General features: G+C 35.6%; 1 protein-coding gene across 7 annotated transcripts in view; it reads right to left on the bottom strand.

The window, feature by feature from the left end:
- The window catches only part of ADGRL3 (adhesion G protein-coupled receptor L3), a 697,726-nt gene that overhangs the window by 295,897 nt on the left and 377,827 nt on the right, over positions 1-24,002 (bottom strand). For all 7 annotated transcript variants that reach the window (XM_087827196.1, XM_087827189.1, XM_087827185.1 and 4 more), the window contains one exon: positions 453-562. In XM_087827196.1, the coding sequence (XP_087683322.1) occupies positions 453-562 (110 nt within the window). The remainder of the gene's footprint in view (positions 1-452; positions 563-24,002) is intronic.

A 24,002-nucleotide genomic window follows, 5' to 3' on the forward strand; every position in this document is an offset into this window, starting at 1 on the left:
ATTTTTATTCCTGAAATACTGACAGCATGGGATGCTGAGATATCATTGCTTCTATCAGATTCGAAATTTATCAATTTTTATGCCACTATATACACAGAGGAGGGTATTATTCACTTTCACTGCCTTTTACTTGGACCTGGAGGAAGGCAGTATTGGCAGAATACTTTTCAATCTTTTTCTAAATGTTTCATAGTCTTACATAAAGAGTTTTAGAACAGATATTGATGCACAGAAATGTAGAGTCAAAATTAAAAGCTAAAGGATCATGAACCAACATCTAATTCTTCCAATGGTGGAAAGGGTTTATGATCCTGAAAAATTAAAATTCCCTAGTTTTAAAAATATATAATTTATGTAATTATTTTTGTTTTTATACAGAATAATTTGTTAATGCATGCAAAACAAAACTTTTATCTTTTCTTTTTAGAAGAAAATGATAGAAATATACATACTGTAAGGAACACATTCGTACTGCACTTCAAGGTACTTATAGGTCCCCGGACATGGGTCTGGAAAGACATCAGGACCTGCCACGACTGCGCACTGGGTTCTGTTATTGCACCTGAAGTTAAAAGAAAAGAAGAAATAATATATAATGCTAAATCATTATTAACATCAATACTAACTTTATTTTGGTTCCTGTTACACATATTTAAATGAGTTGTTTTTAGCAATTTAAGATTTTAGACTCATTAAGGAAATTCTTTCATATACTTTAAAATAAACTAGACATAAAAATCAATTAAATCAGTTTACTCATATTAACTCGTTTAATATTTGATTGAACATAGCATGATTTTGAGTTAGAAGTTAAATACTGCTTAAGCAAAACTCACTGGTCCATAGGATATTGCCAATGTGAAGACAGGTAAGGAGAATTATTCTGTAGGAAAGATTCACTTCCATTATAAAACCAAATTTAGAAAATGTTACCACAGGCTTCTATTAGACAGTTGTAAAATAAATTTACTGATTATCATGATACTTATTATCTTTTAAAATATATCTTTATTGATTTCAGAGACAAGAAGGGAGAGGGAGAGAGAGTTGAAACATCAATGATGAAAGAGTCATTGATCGGCTGCCTCCTGCAGGCCCCCCACCGGGGATCGAGCCCGCACCCTGGGCATGTGACCTAACAGGGAATCAAACCGTGATCTCCTGGATCCTAGATCAATGCTCAACCGCTGAGCTACGCCAGGTGGGCATCATGACAATTATTTTAAAGGCAATGAAAACATGGTGTTGAAAAGCTTTTAACCAAACCTTTAAAACATTAGTAAAAAGTTAATATTTGAATATTAAAATATATCTAAAAATTAATTTATAAAAATTAATATAATAATCCCATAAGTAAAACCATTTTTAAGAATTTATTCTCCACAACCTCTCCAACATTGTTATTACCTGTCTTGTTGACAACAGCCACTCTAACAGGTGTGAGGTGGTATCTCTTTGAGTTTTGATTTACATTTCCCTAATAATTACAGAAGCGGAGAAAAGGGAACCCTACTACACTGCTGGTGGGCATGCGGACTGGTGCAGCCACTATGGAAAACAGTATGGAGGTTCCTCAAAAGATTAAAAATAGAGTCACCATATGACCCAGCAACCCTTCTTCTGGGAATCTACCTGAAAAATGTGAAAACATTTATTCACAAAGATACATGCACCCCTATGTTCACTGCAGCATTATTCAGTCAATCAAAGTGCCCTGCGATAGAGGACTGGACAGAGAGGATGTGGGACATGTACTCAGTGGACACTGCTCAGCCACGAGAAAAGATGAAACACTGCCATTTGCGACAATAGGGATGGGCCCTGAGAATATTACGAAAAGTCAAATTAGTAAGGAAAAGACAAGAACCATACAATTTCACTCCTATGTTGGACATGAAACTGAAAGCAACGAATTCAAAACACACAAGAAAAACACACAAAAACTCAGACCCAGACAACAGCACGGTGGTTACCGGGGGGGGGGGGGGGGGGGGAGCAAAGGGTGAAGGCGGCAGGTACACGGGGCAGGAAAGAGCTGACTGCGCGCGTGAGCACATAATGCAGGGCACGGGCGATGCGTCAGAGAAGGGTACACTTGAAACCTATGCGATTTATTAACCAATGCCACCCCGATAAATTTAGCAAAAATAGGAAAAAAAGAATCCATTCTTATTTTCCTGTGTTCAGATGGATAACGACGCTTACCTTACAGGTCACTGTTCACAAATGCCAGTATCCTATAACTTAAAATAACTTTATATCTCCAGAGAAAATGATGAAACATTACTATTGAAACAAATACAAGCTGGACATCTTTTCTGGCAATAGAGCTAAACAGAACTGGGCAAACCTGACTTAATCCTGGGTAAATACGTGTCATAAACTTGACTCCTACTCTGAAAAAGACATTTCAGAGTGCCCTTATTAAGGTAAATTTTACTATACTTTCTATATTCAAAAACTTATCGATTAGTAGACATTTCTGTGGATAAATAATGATTCTTCTCTCCCAAAATATTGGCACTAAGAGTACAGCGTGAGACACTCTAGTTAGCTTCCATTTACGTTCTTGTTTACTGATCTTAGAAATATTATACCTCAGGGCTAGATTTTTGTGTTACTTTCTTAAAGAGATGCTTCATTCTCTGAAGTAACCTATATCCGATTCCTCGCTAGCATACTGACAGAGTAGGGAGCATTTCGGGCAGAACTCATTTTGATTTAGAGTAAAATGCTTTGTGTTTACTTGAGGCTACTATTTGTCAGGCTTAATGAGGATTTTATTTAGTCTCTAAATTAAAATTGATTCTTAGTGAATGTCTTAAACTTAAAAATATATTCTGTGTTATCAGTGAAAGATTAATAAAAGCTAATATTCCATACTTATCAGGCAATTTTGCATTACAGTTAATCCTTAGGGCCAATGTGTTCTAAAGCTCTCTTGTGTAGGTCTAATGTCTGAGGATGACTATCAGACAACTGTATAATAAATAACGTGAATGTACATGTGGCTGTCTTCACACATGTGCCACAAAAAGGTAGCCTGACATTTTGGTGTATTCAAATGTTTTAAGAAATAGCAGCACATCCCTATTACATAGAAAACACGTTTGAAGAAGCTGTTTGAAGCTAAAAGACATGTTTTTTTGCAGTGAAAGCAATATAATTTTCATATCACACCTTAAAATAGAAATGCGTAAATCTATCTGAGGATTTTCTACATTGAGTAGCTATATAAACTCAGTTATTTCTATAATTATTAGAGAAAATTAGCTATTATCAGGAATACATTTGAAGTAGAAATAACAACAAAAAAAGAACTATACACAATAAAATTTGATGATGTGTGAATATTCTGTAAATATAATATCATTGCTGATCTCCAGTTTTTGGCTTACTACTGTTTTACTTCTTATTATCAACCTTTTTTTTCTAATTACAACAGATCTAATAATAAAATTCATTTAGAAGCTGTGTTCATTCTTGTAATTTTCAGATATAGACGTTTAATTACAAATCTTTTATTATTCAAACAATCAATGTTTAATATCAACAAACCAGATTACTATTCATTTATGAGTAGGACAAAAAGGTTAAAATTTACAATTATGGAAGTGTTTATTTCACAGAAAGATGTCTTGAAACAAGAAGAATTTCAAGTGATTATATTTGTATAGGCTGGATTAAAAAATATATAGGGCCTGGGCCGGTGTGGCTCAGCAGTTGAGCATCAACCTATGATCTAGGACATCTCCGTTTGATTCCGGGTCAGGGCACGTGCCTGGGTTGTGGGCTTGATCTCCAGTAGGGGGCATGCAGGAGGCAGCAGATCAATGACTCTCTCTCATTAATGATATTTCTCTCTCTCCCTCTCTCTTCCTCTTTCTGAAATCAATAAAGACATAATTAAAAATATATATATATGTAATATAGGCAATATATGCATCCATTCATCCATCTATCAAATTATCTAAATATGTGTTTCTACAATTCACATATTATAAGTTTTTAAAATACTAATGATTTATGTATATGTAAGAAAAATGAAACAAGCAACCATTTGTTATAAATGAGACACTGTTGTGAGTCCCAAATATTTTTATGTTAACCAATGAGTCAAGAGAGACTAATTGATGAGCTGGTGTACAGGAAGAGGCACATAAACCAAAACATGCCATACCGATGATATATTGCAGTCACTGCCATTGCGGTTTCATAGAAAACAAAAATGCTTTATAACATTCACTTTTCAAAGTAATTTAGTACTCTATTATTTCTGTATCAAATACTTTTTTATAAATTAGGATTCTGGAAAACCAAAGGAGAAAGACAGTCTCTGGAATATCATTTTTGTATAAGATACATTATAAGTTGACTATTTAAAGGCTAGCTACATTTTTAAAACAGGAGTTTGAAGGTTTGTTCTTTCTTTGTGGTTTCAGTTATTGTAAGAATAAAATTATCTTTAATATCAGATTAAAGATTATTGAACAATTTGCACCAGGAAGCATACTTTCACAGTGATATCAAAATTGTCAAAAGTAAATTCATTACAAAATAATATAGATGAAAAAAGTAAAAAAAAAATATATGTTCTCATGTGTTTTAAACTCATATTTTCATTATTTACTTTTAATATAAATATAAATTAAAGGTGATTATCAATACCTTTGATATTAAAGATATTTTATCAACCCACAATATAGGATGAGAAAAGACTGCAGTGATATGGTCAAATGCATCCTAATCTACTAATAGTCACAGAAAAAGAAATCTTATAATATTTTTTTCATTTTCATCTGAGGATATGTTTATTGATTTTGAGAGAAAGGGAGGACCGGAGAGAGAGAGAGAGAGAGAGAGAGAGAGAGAGAGAGAATGAATCTGGATGAGAGAAACATCAATCGGCTGCCTCCTGTATGCGCCCCAACCAGGTATCTGAACTCACAAGCTAGGCAAGGACACTGACTGGGAGTCAAACCCACCACCTTTCTGGTGTATAGGACAACACTCCAACCAACTGAGCAACCCGGCCAAGGTAAAGGTCATCATCTTATAGAAGTATTAAGGCTTATTTACATTGATAAAAGTTTCAACATTTTTTCATCAGAAATATTATGCAATAAAAATTTTTCTATCCCCAAAACTGACAATTTGAGACTAAAGTATGAGCAGGAGACACTAACAAATGCAAGATAGAATTCTGAAAGAAATCTCTTGGAGCTTCAGTTTTCACATACATTACATGCAGGCCACTTATTTTACTACCTTCCCAAGTTGATTTGCTTATAAAAATGCATTAGAAAAAATTATAAAGTATCAATAAATACCTAACATAGATATGTGTGTGTGTGTGTGTGTGTGTGTATCTTGCAGTTATCATCATTTTATCATTATTAACATTAGTCATCTGTTTCATGATGGGTCAAGAACACTTCATTCCACATAGACTGAGTCTTTTAAGAGAAACTTATAATACAGAAGAAGTGACAGACAGAACAGCACATGCATTCTTTTGCGAGTAGAAACAGGAAAAACAGATTCACATTAAAAACAAACTGTAAGCCAAGTAGTTAGCTGGATGTAAGTGGCTGTCCCCACATCACATCACCTTTTCCAACCCCAGTTCTCTTTTCCTCCTACTTTACCTGGGATACCCTAAGGTAAGTCCAAGATTTGTAGTAACAATGCCCTATATCTGTATAACCCCTTAAACTCAGAGAGCATGTTCACAAATAGTATACTACTTGTTACTTCTTTTTTGAGGTGGATATTGCTACTCCCAATTTCACAGAGAAGGGAATAGACATGGAGATATTAAATAACTTTTCAGAATATCAGTAATGAAATGACAGTCACTGGACCCAGAACAATGACCTGAAAACCACAACACCGTTGCCTTGTGACAGCGTGAGTCATACATTTTATGGTCACTCTGGGAAACTGATTTAATTCACGCATAGATTCTCAGGAGTACTGTGATGATCTGATGAGGTAAAGCCCAGCTGTAAAATACCTAAGTGGCCTGGAATTCATTCAGTCCTGGTGTGGATCTGGCATTCCAAGGAGGTTCTGAATTTAAATTAACATTACATAGCCAGGCCCCTCCATCCAAATTGGCATGCAGCAATCAGAAAGATCAACCTCTGAACATAAGGTGGAGGGAGTAATGGGATGAATGAGTGTTTATTTATACATAGGCTGTTTCAAAAGAAAAAAAAGAAAACATGCTGTTTTAATTCAACCCACATATAAACCTCCCACTTAAGTATATTGCCATCCATTGATCAAGTTTATTTAATAAATGTTATTTAATGTGCTGAATGCTATTATTAGCAGTAACTTTAAAGCTACATTGTTTAACTTAAATAGATGTCTTATGATGACTGCCCAAGAAGATATACATAATCACAGGATTAGTAATAGATTCAGAATAATTTGCTGCTAACTCATTCCTTCCAATATGGCTCATAGCAGCATAAGAACAAAATTAGTTAAATATAATAATGAAAAAGTCATCTTTGGGCAAAAAGTTCCTCTGTCTGCCACAACATACTGCAGCATACAGTAAAAGTGATGCTGCTGGTTTACGAACTATTCAGATAAGTTCAATGGGAGTGTAATTCACAGGGGTTCACCATAAATAAAAGCCCTTCCGTCACATACTTTTATTGCAATCTAAAAACAGTGTGTACAACAAGCCATTCCCAGGAATGTTTAGAAACTTCTCAATTGATGCTTCAGTGATATAAATACATAAAACTTCACTGAAAATCACTGGAATGACAAGATATAATAGTGTAGAAGACAAAGGTGCTTTGTGTCTTTTTGTTGGCAAAATTAGTTATGAGTTTACATTAGCACTCATCAAACGAGATTTATACAAAAGCATGTGTGATGAAAAACACATACACATATACTTAGTATCTCCAAATAGTGCATAGCATCTAACATGTGGTAATCTTGCAAGGAAGTCTAATTTCCAAATATTCCACACATTCTCTGGGTAATATTTCATAAAACAAATTATCATAACCATCAGTCAACATCCACAGAACATTCATGGAGCCCATTCCAAAAATACAATGATTAGCTGCGTCAGATACATGAGTACAACTCACAGAAGCATGCGTCCAGAAGAAATGGAAATGTGCTCTTAAAATTAACATGGTCACAAGCGTTGCTTGACAAAGCATTTCAGTCCCGAGTTCTGTGTCAGTGATTTCTAAGCTGTAATCTTCTCGTCATAGTCCAATGCCATAACACAGGCTATCTAGAATTATGGAAAGCTTTTCATTTAAAAATAACTGGAATTGCAACTGTATTCGTTTTTTACCATCTACTTGTGGCGGCATTTCAGAGCTAGAAATTCTTTACTTGCATGTATGGTTAACCAAAGAAATCAGAGTGTGTCTGTAGTCATTATCTGAAAGTGTAGCAAATAGAGGTCTGGCTTGCTTTCTCCTAAAGAAAAAGGAGCAATATTTTGTATGCATATATTTTATATGTATGTATTTTTCTAAAGTGAAGATAAAGTCCACTTTTCTGTGAGCTAGTTAGGATATTAATCTAGGGATCTATTTTCCAGGACTACTTGTTTGTTTATTTAAATCAGAGACACACTCAACTCTTCATGCTTCCTAAGAATGCTGCAAGGAAGTCTTTTCTTCCGTGAGCTACAGGAATGTCCTGTCTGCATGACAGGGCCAAGATGAAGGACGTCAGACTGAGTCACTTCGTTTGTTTTTTTCCACTTGTTAATATGCAATATTTACAAATCAAGCTATTTATGTATGAGAAGAGTAAAAAGAAAGAAAATCAGACCATGAGAAAGAGAACTGGAAAGAAAAAGGAATTTTACTAATGTTGGCTGCTGAAGTAAGTTAACATCAAAGTCCATAAAGAAAACAACATGAGAAGAGCTGGGAAAAAATGCCTCTGGCTTCCTCATATTTGCTTCTAATACAGTTCTAAATGAAAGAACACCCATCAAACCGTCTGTGCGTGTGCATGTACATGGGCCCACATGCATACACAAGCATATACAAACTTTTATATATATTTTAAAAGACTTCAAAAGCGGGGATACATGGCAGAGAGAAATAAACTTTTGTGCCTGTGTCCTTATACATAGATTTTGAAAGAAGCAGTGTTTTCACGTTACATAAAAATGACTTTAGTTGTTTCCATGCTTTGTAAGTAGAGTGTAACAGACAAGGTGCTCATAACAAACTGGAAGAAAGGCGGCATGTGCCAGTGACTGCAGATGGGTCATCCCAGGGTCCCTCTCCGCTTAGGGGCTTCTCTCACTCTCACACCGGGCTTGTTGGGCAGGCCTGTTGAATCCAGTCCATCCAGGACCTCAGGCCGACACTCATCTCAGTCACATCCTATCTGCTTTGATTTATGGCATCACCAGAAAGCAATAAGTATAGGAGAAACTGCAAAGAGATTTCTACTGGTATCGGAATGATTTAGCTGCAAAAAATAGCACAAACAGTTTAAAGTGGCTAAAAACAAGGGTTACATCACCTTACATAGTAGAAGCTGGAAGATGGGCTGACTCAAGATGGTAAAGTCAGTTAGTTAACAAAGCCACGCGATGGTCCCGAGTCTCTGAAGTTCTCTTGGACTTTGTCGTGTGGTCCTACAGCGGCCGCTGCATTTGCAGGTGTTACACGAATAAGATAAACCCCAGAAAACGTAAAGTTCCTACCTTTGTGCCTCATTTTAAGAATAAGGGTATTCTACACATATGCCACTCGGCAGAACGTAACACGCTTAAGAAACTTTGGCCAGAAGGAGCCAATGCCTATGCTATGCCTAGGGCAGTCACGCGGGGAATGGCCCGCACATGACGGGTGTTACCCGAAGGTCCCTCAGGGCGGGGCCGGGGAGGCGCCCTCCCCCCGAAGCACCCGGCCGCGCCCGGGGCCCGCATAACGCAGGCTCTGCTGGCGCGAAAGGAGGGCGGGCAGCCAGGGCAGGGGCCTGGGGATCCGAGCACAGTCCCCTCGTCTCCTGCAGTGAAAAACACCCCATGTGTAACATACTAAAGAACGCAGCACAGTCACCACAGACATGGCACATGGCGGGCTAGGCTCCCCTTGTGCCAGTTCCTAGGTAACCTACACTTGTGACTATCTCTAGAAGGAGGCTATTCCTCATCTCAGCACTGAAAATAACGCAATGTCTTAGAGGCAGAGTGATGGGCAATAAATATAGGAGAAACTCTGGGGGAAATTTACAGAAACGTTATTTATATGAAAGCTTCATAGTATAGATGTTGTTACGTGAAAGTTTAAGAGTTAAAAGGTTATCAGAATATGAAGTAATTAATATGGATAGTCCTGAAAAAATGATCAGTCTATTTAAATTTTAAATATGCTTTGGAATGATCATGACATAATAAATGTTCACTTTGTTTAAAAAAGAGAAGTAGTAAGGAACTGAAAAATTACAATTATTTTACATTTCAGTGATTACCACTTTTGCTACAAATCTTTCATAGCTATTCTCTATATGCATTCATACATACAGCTACATAACTATTTTTTAATGTTTTTTTAAATTCATCTTTATTGTTGAAAGTGTTACAGACGTCCCCTTTTTCCCCACTGACCCCTTCTATCCTGTACCCGCCCTTTACCAGGCTATTGTATGTGACCATAGGCTATGCATATATGCATATAAGTTCTTTTAATGTTTTTATTTTAAAATCCAATATGGACAGGGGTGTGTTTTTTCAGGTTGATAAAGAATTACTTCGTCATTTTTAATGGCTGTACTTTAGAGTAATAGTTGTCTCATTTTTTTATTAAAAATTTCTATAATGAAAAGTGATCATTTTATCCTTACTATTTTAAGTGGATTTATATTGTATTAGTCACAATGGATTTTACACACATTAGGAAAACATGCATAATCTGCAAAGAAAGTATTGAGATTACTGACAAAGCTTGAAATGTGAAAAAATTTGAGGCACTGAAGCAATCCACAGCCAAGAGATTAGAGGTCATGAGTGACAGAGAAAAGTGTCCTAGAATTAAACTCAGAAGCCTACCTCTGAGCCATACTATTGTGAGAAATAAGACAAGATGCGTAACTTCTCGGGGCCTCAATTTCTGTTTATCAATTATAATCTGTGATTATTTTGTGGCTTTAAAGCAATAACATATAGGACACCACCACATATAACCCAGGAGGGTATAAGTACTCAACAAATGTTGTTACTGAATTATAAATGTCATAATTACCACTAAAAATAGTAAGACCTAAGTAGTAATAAGGATAAAAATAAAACAAGTTTTCTTAAAAAACAAAAACACGGGTATTTTTTTAAGTCTTTAATTTGGAATTCCAAGTAAAATAAAACAAGTTTATAGGCAACCAACTAAAGCATTCTACATCTAAACCACACCGTTTCACTTTTCATCAATCAGATTCAATGAAGGAATGTAACTGAGCAGAAGGAAGCACTGAGCACTCTACATTTCACTTTTCTTCCTTCTGTCAACTAAAATTATTAGTACATGGTGATCTTTATGTCACTATGCCATTAGATTTTATTCGTGAACAGCTTAACTAACATACTCTTGATTAATGGAGACAAAAACAGAAAACCATTTCTTTGGGGACAATTGTGCTGCACAGTAAAACCATGTCCATCTCGAAAAACAAATAATATTTTTGGCTTTATAGAAAACCTCCCTGAAGTCAGATAATGATTAAGAAACATCTATTGGTATTTTGTAGCTAAAAGAATGGAATATATGTGGGTGCAGTCATAGAAAGTAAGATGGAAATGACATATATACCTTAAGAAAAAAGTTCTGAATCAAAAGACGGTTTTCAAAGTAATACCTGTGCAAGCAACCATTTACGATTCCGAGTTTTACTCTACTCACGTGTAAAACAACTATAACAGGCTTCACCTCCCTACATCAAAGGTAACTTGAAGGGGAGCACTCGGGGATATGTAAATATTTTATAATTGCAAGGTTTAGTAACTTCAATAGAGGTCTCACTGAAGCAAACATATCCAGGCATGTAAAGCCTCCTATATTTATCAAAAATATCATTCCATCAAGGTGTGAAATTTTAGATTCCAGCATCTGTAGCATCATATTTGGCATTTGATGAGTAATTCAATATTCATTCAACAGTGTTCCCTGAATCTCCCCTCCCTCCCAACATCCAATCACCCCATTATCTGTGTGTGCTCCCCTGCCCCCCATTTCTAGTATTTTCCCAACTAGCTTCACTACTGCTGCTTTAGCTCAGCTTTTCTCATAATCCTCACTTGATTTTCATGACCTTTCATTTCCTCCAGGGTAAAAGCTAAACATGACATACCAGGCTCTTCATAAGTAGCCTCTACTTTCTGATTAAATTAAGTCTCTGGTGGGTCTAGAATGGGAAGTACAAAATATAAATATCTGAAAGGGAGTCTGTAAGCCATAACTCCTTTCATTTATATTTTATAGACAAGCATGAAGAAATTAAGTAATTTCCCCAAGGCTGCACTAACAATGAGGACCCTGGGAAAAGAACTCAATGCTCACTGTTCCTGATTCGACGTATTTCTTTCTCTGTTCTCTTTGTAGTAATTGAAAAATAAAAATGAGATTATTAGGTATTATGGGACATTATTAATCCTTGTAATCTTTTGTATCACAAGGCCTGTTTTTTAAAGAGTGAACAATGATTTGTTCATTTAATTGACAGTATTAAAAGTCTACCACGTGCCCTGTGCTAGGAAGACAAAGAGAGATTCGATACATCAGGCATGGAACATGCTCTAAAGAGCTTGAAATCTATTAGAGGAGACAGACACACGAATAGATTATTAACATACAATGAATCAAATGCAACTGATATATGTATGCATGCAGCAGTAATATGAAAGCACATGTAAGGGTCAATGTTATAAGCTGAATTGTGTCTCTCCAATGATAGGTTTAAGCGCTGAACCTAGTACCTCAGAATGTGACCTTATTTGGAATTAGTCTTGTTGCAAATGTAATGAAATAAAATGAGGTCACACTGTAGGAGGGTGGGCCCTTAATCCAATATGATGGGGGTCCTTATAAGAAGAGGGAAATTTGAGCACAGGTACAGAGACACGCAGGGAGAACACCATATTATGATGGAGGCAGAGATTAGGGTGATGGACCTGAAAGCCAAGCAGCACCACGAACTGAGGCCCCACCAGAAGCCAGGAAGGGGCAAGGAAGGATTTGTTCAGAGTCTCAGAGGCGGCGCATCCCTGCTGAGATCTTAGCATTTCTGGCTTTCAGAGCTTTGAAAGAATATATCTGTTGTTTTAAGGTAGCCAGCGTGTGGTAATTTGTCCTAGGAATCTAACACAGACACCGAGCCTGGACAAAACGGGGTATCAGGACAGGTTTCCAGGACAAGGTGACACGGGAATTGAGTGTAAGAGATGAGCACCAGTCACCTTGGTGAAACTAATGAGAACAGGAAAGGCATTTCAGTGAAAGAATAAAAGAAAGAACCACAACAGATCTACCAGACCTTGGGTGTTTTTGGAGTAGAAGGTGCAGGCTAACAAGAGAGGAGGTAGAGAAGTGAACAGAGGCTCTAATATAGAATATAATCTCTATTTTGCACAGCATGGTGATAAATGATAGTGGCTAACACATATTGATTGCTTCCCTGTGTCCCGCACTGTGCTAGGTGCTTTATGTACATTACCTTGTGCAATACTCACAATGATCCTAATGGGGTTGTGTATGTGTATAAGTGAGGAAATTAAGGCTTGAGCAGTTATGTGATTTACGTAAAGGTTATCCAGCTAGTTATTAAACGAGTCTGGACTTGATCTATTTGGTTAAGTGGAATCATGGAATGTGTTATAAGCATGGACGTAATAAGCTCTCATTGCTTTTATAGGTTAATGCGCCACTTTTATAGAAAATAAATCTGTGGAGTACAGGCCTACAGGCATAGGGATCTCATAATAGAGATGGAGAAAATGGGTGAATTCAAGAAATATTTAAGGTGGTAAAATTGGAAGGTCTTGATAATTAGAATGTCAGGAATTAAAAGAAAGGCAGACTCGAGCTTTGGAAATTAAATGGCTGGAGGTGCAACCCACAAAGACAGAGACTACAAGAGGGGAGAGAAGTCGCAGGGGACCTAATTAGGGAAATGACCAAGAAAGAACTGGCTGTGAGTCCATGTGTCCACAGTAGGAGCTCTTAGTAGCTGCTAGTAACCGTCCAGCTTCCTTCAACAAGCACTGCTGTCCTGCCCAGCACTGTCCACCGTGGGGCACATCAGCTCACAGCAACATCCTCCTGTCTCCTGCTCTCCAATGTTTACTGTAGTCCCCCAAAAGATCAAGATATAAACCTAAATCTCAGATGTCAATTTAAATAACCTTGCATTCGTTCTTTGATTCTAATATATAGTCTGAAACATTTAGCCATTTCCTATAGAATACAGATTTATATAATCAGATTTTTAAAAATTTATCTTTATTGTTGAAAGTATTATAGATGCCCCCTGTATCACATGATCTCCCTCATATGTGGAATCTAATGCATAAAATAAACTGATGAACAAAACAGATCCAGAAAAACAGAAGATGGCACAGACTGACGAATCTCAGAGGGAAGGCGGGGGTTGAGGGGGAGATTAACCGAAGAATTTATATAATCAGATTTTTGTTGTTGTTATTGTTTGTTGTTTCTCCAAAGAAAGAGACATTTTCGCAATTAGTCAGAAAACTCAAATTTCACAGAAGAGCAAATATAAGAAATGGTTTAGGCAATCAGCTACAGAATTAAAAAGACAACCTTGTTTCCTGGCTCTTACTGTCAAACGGGAATTTTTGCACCATATTTTAAAGACTTGAGTCTCCAGAGAGAAAAATACTCATGTGAATAAAATTCCCATACTGTCAGATATTGATCTGAGTTACCATCAGTTGGCGATGTATTTTGGAACATGCGCAATTATCTACCTAAGGCGTACATGCACATCAGCGACTTTAGCTGCGGAGGGTGACGCTGCAGAGATGCTAGTCCCTGAAGGAGGGCGAGAAGGTGGCTGCTTCCTTCGGCAGCGTCCCTGTGGTCTAATTAGAGAGAGACTTGCGTCAGCTTGGGGGAAAGCCGCTCTCACGGCTCTTCAGAAGGAAGCAAGTGTCATTAAAACGATGGGAAGAAAAGGAAAGCCCGGAATGCACAAGAGCAAAGGGGAAAAGGCACATATGCTTTTCTCTGGTTACTGTCTTTCAAGCATTTCAATCCACTTGATAAGGAAACACACTTTGAAATAAAAAGTACCATCAGAGTAGACATTTGGCAAGTGTGTGCAAACTGAAGGACGCGCTTGCTGCCTCGGCGAGGGGCGGAGACTCTGGGCGGCTGCCACGAGCACAGCGCGCCGCTTAGAGGGGCAATGGGCGGCGACAGGAGGAACGGCGGGGGATCAAAATTAAGTTTTCAATGGCTAACTGAATCGAAAACGCAGAAATGAACATGAACAAGTAGTTAACTAGCAAGCAGGATGCTGTATGCTGAGTGAAGAGGCAGAGAAAGCGAGGAAGTTCACTGTTTCAACTCTCACTCTCACACTGGCTCTCCTTCCATCGGTGGAGGCCCACTCTAGGCATGCAGCTCACAACTACGGTATCTCAACTTGACAAAACTTACAAACGGTGAGACGAAAAGAGAGCTGTACACTCGAGACCTATCTAATTTTATTAACCAACGCTACCCTAATAAATTCAATATAAATGTAAAAAGTATATTTTTAAAATGTGTTCTTGGCTTGCATTTTACATAGGAACCAAACAATTCATTTATATGGTCATCTGTAACATCAGTTTTTAAATTTAGATTCTAAAATCAAGGAGTGTGCGTACCAACACATATTTATCCTAACCTTCAAGGACTTCTTGAGTTCACTGCATGCAGCAATGAAAAACAAGTGCTTAACAGAATACTTTTTTTGTACGTTTCAAGCAATTCATGTAACTTTACTGTAATTTTTTTTCACTCAGCAATGGTCACATGTAAGTTTAACCTCATATAGAAAAGCTAAACTAATGATTCATATTAAACCTTATAAACATAAAAAATAATTTTTATTTTTCAATTATAGTTGACATACTATATTATATTAGTTTCAGGTGTACAACCCCATGATTAAACATTTATATAATTTACAAAGTGATCACCACTCTAAATCTTGTGTCCATCTGACACCATGCACAGTTATTACAATATTACTGACTATATTCCCTGTGCTGTACTTTACATCCGTGACTGTTTTGTAACCACCGATTTGTACTTCTTAGTCCCTTCACCTTTTCATCTATCCGGACAACCCTCCTCCCGTCTAGCAACAGTCAACATGTTCTCTGTATCTATGAGTGTGTTGCTGTTCTTGTTTATTTTGTTTTCTAGATTACACATAGAAGTGAAATCATATGGTATTTGTCTTTCATATTAATCCTTAAAAGACAATATAAGATGCTACTTACAATTCTACATGTAAGTGATGGCACCAAAAGAGAACATGGAAGAACATTTGTAAACATTGTATCACTGTCTGCTCAGTACTGAAAAGGAGGCCTCCCCAAAACAATGAATGCCCTTTTGGCAATAAAGTGAACATCTAATGCTTTATTTTAACATCAAAAACATGTGATAAAGAAAGTGCATCAGAAGCCTCTGGAGAAAACCAAACAGATGGGACTAAGTCAAGCGTCAATCTTGGTTTCAACATTGACTAGCTAGCAGGTATTTTTCTTTTCTGAGTGAGTAAAATATATTTCAAATGTTTATAAAATGTCAGCAATCCAAAGAAAATACATGTTTTAACTCAAAAAACTAAAGCTATAATGACATTATATTTGTTTTAATTAAAGTCAACTATACACTTAAAAGTTCCATAAGAAAACTAAAATAAACCTTATTTAGGAACTTAACTCATACAGACGTCTAATTTGCCATTTTATAGCATAACATAGTGGCTAGCATACAGAAATCACTGATTAAAACTTTTTTGAATGAATCCATCAACCTACAGAAAAACGAAGGCCCTGGCTGCTCCTAACCATAACCTCAATTTTTTGGCAATTGTTGGTACTAAAACAAATTTAAAATATATATTTTTTCTTAGTATAAAAGTCATATTCATTACAAAAATCTTCATTACCAGGGATATAAAAAACCAGAAGCTTTGCTGGAAGTTTCAAATTTCTTAAAATAACTAATTACTGGGATGTAAATAATATGAGAAATCAAAACTTTAGTAAAAAGTTACAGTTAGTGTAATCTTTACCCATAGAATACTTTTTGTTAAAATATGTTTTTATTGATTTCCAAGGGAGGAAGGGAGACAGAGAGAGATTGAAACATCAGTGATGAGACTCATTGATCGGCTGCCTCCTGCACGCCCCCTGCTGGGGATCAAGCTGGCAACCGGGGCATGTGCCCTGACTGAGAATTGAACCGGGACCTCCTAGTTCATAGGTTGACACTCAACCACTGAGCCATGGCAGCCAAGCAGAACCCTCTATTTTGATTTCAATAATAATAGTTATCTTTAGCTTTCAGACTGGGCAAAAAATAAAATGAAGAATATTAAAGTCCTGTGAATTCTATCATTAAGTAATACAAACATTCCCCCTAATTTAATTATTTAGCTTTACATCCATACATATGCTGCTATTAAAAAAAGAAAAAACACAAAAAATATTTTCCAATATTCTTTAATATTCTGATAAAGTTATCTGTATTTTGGGCCATCCCTTACATACTTGCCAAAACAGAGACTATGAATTGTTTTATCTTATACATGTTCCCAGTTCTGTTAGAGGGTATTAAAGAAATTCTTTTTTATCATGCCTATGCAAACTTTGTCAGAAACATTAGTTAAAAAATAGTTAATCCAATTACCACTTCTTTGGCTTAATAAATATTTTAAAATCTATTTTAAATAAAATTTGTATTTTTAAAAATATTTTAAGAATTATCTTAAAAAGTAAAAGTAATTTTACTTTCTAAATATTACTCAATAAATATTTTAAGCCCTCCCTAAAAGGAATACTAATCTCCCTATGAAGAGTTTTCTTTCCAAATTTCAGAAGCACTACCATGTGAAATGTATTTTCAAACTTGCAGCTATGTATATGTAATCGTATATTAGAAATGCTCTCATACAGCAATTAATGACACAGGAATGTTAGTAAGTTAGTGTTTTGTTTTGTTTTTTACTGATTTAAGAAACAGCAGTATGTCTTTATAATGCATTTAGTGATATTTAAATGTCATAATTATATAGCATCTATAAGTGATATATAATTACATATGTAGTGATATTTATTTTTATAATATATTTGGTTATAATTTTAGTGATTTAGGAAACCATATAAATACAAAGGATTTATATTCATTGAGCATGTTTATCAGTTTTCATCACCTTATTTGTGTTGTCTGGGGACTGCAATTACCCTTGCAATAAAATCCAAAAGAGTCATTTTTGCTTTCTAATGACTCATTGATGATTTGCTAAGATTTCTAAACTCTTTTGTATATGAAAAGTGCCTCCATAGCCTAAAACTTTTCCTCCCAATATTTTAAAACTATCAAATTAGAAAAAAAATAATTCATTTTGTCCAAGAATCACAATGACTGATGTTAATTATATTACTTAAACCGCCTTGTCCTTTCATTGATCCCAGGCTGTATCTTCCTATTCTACCTTTTGTCTTTCTTAAGCAGGTAATCAAAAACATATTCAAGCTATGCTCTTCCTAAATTACTTCTCATGCATTGCCCAAAATAAGCATGGACTTTGCCAACTCACTCCCACTTCATATACAAGTTTAGGAACCATATAACTTTCATTATTTGTATTTTATTTAATTTAAATTATCTTATATACTATGGTTAAGGTGAAGGAAGATCTCCATCATGACCCTGTAGCCAGAAAGTCATTATCTTCTTCAATTCATAATGACTCAGGTCAAATTATTACCATTTACTCATTTATGGCAAAAAAAAAAAAAAAAGAAGAAAGAAAAAAATTCCAAAATAACAAAATCATGGAATTAAAAATGAAATATAAAAAAATTACAAAAACATGAGGGCTAGTATAACAGTCTATTTAAATAAATATTGTAGTAAAGAAACATTATCATTTGAATTTACTGTTTAAATTTTAGCAATATATCTTTTTTTTTTAATGGTATCAGTGTTACTTTCCTTTTGGAGTTTTTTAAATTTAACTTTATTGTTGAATATATCTTTATAAAAAAATATACAATTGAAAATCTTCAGCCAAGGTAACATTGCTAGTAATATGCTAGCATAATGAACCTGGTAAAATCTTTGGAAGCCTTATACTATGCTTTCATGCAATACATTGTTTTTTTCTACTCTTTCTGAGTATGTAATAGCAATAATTACAATTTACTTTTGAGAGAGAATCAAAGTCTAATTTTTATTATAGTTTCAAAAATAGTATTTTATTTTATTGATTATCCTGCTTAATAAATTTTTATTGTACATCTTGATGACATAAGATATATGAAAACATTTACTGCTTTTCAAGACAAAAATGCGAAGTCTTTCTTTCTCTTGGTAGATTTAATTGCCGTGAATCGTTCCTCTACTTTCGCACTGTTAGCTGTTTACAGTATGTATTACTGTTTCCTGAGAACAACAGAGCCACCTTCCGCTGCCCATCCTGACAAAGGTCACGATGAAGCCTGTAGGAGAGGCTGGTTCAGTAAATCAATGTCAGTTCTACTGAAACAAGAATCACAATTACCTCCTAAAACATGAAGGCACAGCATAACAGGAAAGAAAACTGAGATGTAGACTCAAGTCTAGACACACACACACACACACACACACACACACACACACACACACACACACACACACACACACACACACACACACACACACACACACACACACACACACACACACACACACACCCCCCCCCCCCCCCCCCGATCAGCATCTTGCAGAGGTTATAACTGGCACAGGAGCTGTGCCAGGGGTGCTTGTTCTTTTCCTGACTTTGCCCCTGACAGGTTGAGGAATCTTGGGATTGATACATTAATATTCTCATCTATAAAAAAGGAATTGAACTCTCTCTTAAACTTTCATCTTAAACAACACAGGCTGTAAAATGATAAGATAACCCATCTTCAGGATTAGCCCAGCAGAGCTTTTGTGTTTTTCTAACTGCTGAAATAAAGGGTAGATCATTAAAATAAGAGATGTGACAAAAGGCTAAACCTTTCCACAAAGTACATAAACTATAAATCTAGCAAAAGAAAGTACCTCTAGAAGACAAAGAATAATATAAAAAGGCAAAGCAAAGGTCCACCTATACATTGGCTGAGGACTGAATGTATACAAGTAAAAGAGAAACACATTTTGAGAATAGAGAGAGACCTAAGCCTTACATTTTTATTTCACAAATTTAGATATTGCTACTATTAAGGATGAAATAATTACAGACCTACATCTTATTAGTAAAATACTGAATACTAGAGGAATACATATCTTGTTACATCATAAAAATTTATGAACTTGATTTTTCTTTGAGAAATTTTATAAAAATTATTTAAGCTCAACAGGATATGCCTGGAAGCAAGATCTCAACAGACTGAGATAAATGCTTCCTAACTTGATTTTTTTCATTAATAAATAAGTGATGGTAGATCCACTTATAACTATTACAAAGAATGAAATAGCACTGTATTCCTAGTATGTGTTTCCAAAATGTATTTTAACTGCAAATACCTTTTTGCAGAGCAATATAACAGTAATATCCCATTTTCTTATATGTAGTAAATCCATGCAGTATTAAAATACTACTTTTAAAAATATTTAATTCAAAGGAATCAGATTTGATGTTGGAGAATATTAAAATTAAAGAAAAACTTAAAAGAGAGAAAGATCATATACAGAATGCTGGAAAGGGATAACAGAAGTCATAGGAAACGGTATTCTTATTTTGTTCCTAGTACTATAAAGTGTAAAACTATAAAAAAAAATCACCATCCATTAGCCTCAATTTCCTCATCAATAAAATTGGAACAATATCTAAATGACTACATTAAATGAGAAGTAGTTGAAATGATGTATGTAAGGTGCTTAACAGTGTCTGGCACATGGTGGCTACTAAACGGATGCCAGTGTGCTCATTTCCCCCCCTTGTTCATTAGTGAAAAGTAATGATGTTTCATATTCTAGACTGCCCGTTCTCCCCTAATTAGGAAATAAAAACATAACTTATTAGACATTTGGCTTCACAGACTTGAAAGGAGACTATTCAGCACAGCAAAATATTTTTTTTAAAAAAGCTAAAAAAACAAAACAAAAACAAAACAAAACAGAATACCTAATACCAATGACCTCTGTGATGGACAAGAATGGAAATGAGACAAATACTTAACTAACTCAGTGACCTAGAAAGGAATGTGCCTCATTCCCACATAGTTGCACAGAAAATCACTCATTAAGGCTGTCTTCAACTGAAAAATACATGCAGATTTTATTTCTCAACCAAATGCTTAAAAGTTACTCACTAGAATACTAGGTTAAGTTTAAAAAATAATGTCAAGAGAATAAAAAGACTGTTCATAGACTGAAAGAAAATTTGCAAAAGGCACATCTGATAAGGAACTGTTATCCAAAATACAGGTGAGGCAAAAGTAGGTTTACCGTTGTTTGCATGGAAAATAGTACAATAATTAAATAATAACACAAGAATAAACTCTGTTTGTTCTCACAACTGTAAACCTATTTGTGCCCTACCCTGTATACAAAGAACTCTGAAAACTCAACAAGAAAACAAAAACAGTATTAAAAATAAGCTGAAGACCTTAACAGATACCTCAGCGAAGAATGTATATGACGCAAATAAGCACATGAAAAGATGCTCCACATCATATATTGTCAGGGAAATTCAAGTTAATATAACCATATACCACTACACAACTATCTGAATGGCCGAAATCTGGACCACTGACACTCGATGTGGGCAAAGATGTAGAGCACCAGGAACTCTTCATACATTAGTAATGAAAATATAAAATGGTGCAGACGTTTTGGAAGACAATTTGGTGGTTTCTTACAAACTAAACACACTCTTACCATGGAACCCAGCAAGTGCACTCCTTGGTATTTAACCAAAGTAGCTAAAAACGTATGTTTACATCAAAACCTGCACAAAGATGTTTATAGCAGCTTTATTCATAATTACTGACACTTAGAAGCAACCAAGATGGCCTTCAGTAAGTAAATAGATAAATAAACAGTATGCACCCGGATAATGGAATATTATTCAGTGATAAAAAAGAAATGAGTTATCAAGCCACAAGAAGACAAGGAGGAACAGTAAGTGCATATTACTAAGTGAAAGAAGAGAATCTGTACAGACTGTATGTACTACATGATTCCAACTATATGACATTTTGAAAAAGCTAAAATATGAAGACAATAAAAAGATCAGTGGTTGCTAAGGGGAAAATGGTGAACAGACTGAGCACACAGGATTTTTAGGGCAGTGAAAATATTCTGGATGATACTTAATGATGGATATATTTCATTATATTTTTGTCCAAATATGTACACCAAAAGTGAACCCTCAAGTACACTATGGAGCTTCGGTTTTATGATGTGTCAGTGTAGGTTCCTTGGTAAAAAATGTATCATTCTGGTAAATGATGATAATGGGAAAGATTATACAGGTGGGGCACGGGGTATAAAAGAAACCTTTGTACCCCTAAATTTTATTGTAAACTTAAAAACTGCCTTAAAAAATAAAGTCTTAAATATTTTTTTTGAAAGATGTATCAATTAATACAAAACGCTGAGTATCTCAAGAAAATTAAATGGAACCCTGTTTTCTTAAACTCTAGTTAAATCAGAAATAAATAAATAAATAAATTTATCCTAGAAAAACAAAGCATTTTTGCTTAAAAGAATAAAATAGAACCCTTCCAAGTATAACTCAAGAATGACAATGAGACCTGTTGGCCAAATTGTGTAAAAAATCATTTTAAATAGTCTCTTTTTTTAAGTACTGACTGGTGGAAGTAAAAAAAAATAAAAAAATAAAATTTCTTGCCCAGCCGGGCGTGGCTCAGCAGTTGAGCATAGACCTAGGATCCAGGCGATCGGGGTTCGATTCCCGGTCAGGGCACAGGCCCGGGTTGTGGGCTCCATCCCCAGCAGGGGCGTGCAAGATGCAGCCAATCAATGACTCATCATTGATGTTTCCATCTCTCTCTCCCTCTCCTTTCCTCTCTCTGAAATCAATAAAGATATATTTATTTAAAAAAATATTCTAAATAGAAAAATCTTTCATATAAATAAAAAATAAATACTGAGTACCTAATATATGTCAAGGCCCGAGCCAGGGATCACTCACTGACAGATAAACTAATAAGAAGCAGCTTTCACTCTTAGAGCTATTACATGGAGAAAAGTTAGGTGTGAAGAAATAAGTCAAAAAGAGTGATGGAAATGTGTCACAAGCATAAGGTCACATGGAGCAGAGGGAACAAGGGTTGGCCCACAGAATCCCACACAATGAGGCTGTCTGCCCTTCAAAGGCAATTAGGGTGACTCTGTATACGGGGTCTTCTGCGGGCACCATTAACCTTCCTAGGCTCCGCCCAGGGAGGACAAAGTAGCCTCCGATGGATTCTGCCAGTGGCAGAGTCATCTGTTAAGTAATGTATGAAAGATGACATCTGTTAAAGACATGGAGCTACTATTTATTTTTTCTTGCTTTTTTCTATTCAAAACTGAGACATATCCAATTCCTTCCCCTACCGTCTTCTGCTTCTTGAGCAGCCTCAGTTGGTGGCAGCAGAAAGATCTAATCTGATTACTTGGTCACAGCAGTTTAGATGATTGGAAGTGGTCGGTTTGCTGAACGCGAAAAGCTGTTAACTATCCTGACCGCTTCTTGCCTAGGCAGGGAAGGATACTGTACCGAACCACTCCCTAGATTGGAGTCATCGGCAGGAAAGTCAGAAGTAATTTATTCAGACAGTTCCATTCCGCTTTAATGAGCGTTGTCGGTCAGCCTCTGTGAAATACAGGCCGTCTCAACTGTTTTTTCATGTAACCTGCACCATGAGGACTATGCAGCAATCTAGATAGATAAAAAATTATCTGAAAAGATGGTCAATATTAATTAGAACTTAATATAGGCTATATGTCCGTAGTTTAAAAATTACGGTTATGAACACATAATTCTGAATGAGAAATATGTAGACTCATTCGCTTTAATTTAACCCACTATTGAGGCTACAATTTTAAAATCCTTTTTAATGAGATTTTATGACCTTTCTGCTACTTCAGTTTATACTTTACTTGCTTCAGTAGAGACTTAAGCAAAATATTATAATATATTGTATTAATTGAGTAAAATAAATTCCCCTAATGAATCAGTCCTCCTGGATAATAAACCTACTTTCCAGGGAGATTTTAATTTATATTCACCCTTTACTCTATTGAGTTGTAAATGTAGCTTTTGAAATGTCCTTTCTGAGATCTCACAAGGATGTAAGTTTTCACAACCAATCTCAGAACACAGCAGTCATCTTACTCCTATTTTTGGAGACGGGTTTTATAATTTTTAAAAAATTGTGCATGGTCATTTTATTAAGACATTAAATTACGCACACAATACATTGAACATCATTCCAAAGTCTTATTTTCTTCTTAAAAAAGTTGTGGAGACCTAAGACCTCAACAAACTAAGATCTTTTAAAAATCATCACAACACATCCATCAGCCCTGAGGAGGTGGGAGAAGGTGGGTAGCAGAAAAAAATGGTGAAAATAAAGGAGTTGTGAAGTTAGAAGACAAAGACATTTTAGGTTGGCCTTCGTCCACTTCTAAAACTATTGTATGGACATAGAAAACAGTCTCACTCTTGTCATCAATTTCTTGTCTGCTTTCAGTAACCAGGTTTCATTGTGG

This window comes from Miniopterus natalensis, chromosome 1 (assembly GCF_054644295.1).
Source record: "Miniopterus natalensis isolate mMinNat1 chromosome 1, mMinNat1.hap1, whole genome shotgun sequence".
NCBI classification, from domain to species: domain Eukaryota; kingdom Metazoa; phylum Chordata; class Mammalia; order Chiroptera; family Miniopteridae; genus Miniopterus; species Miniopterus natalensis.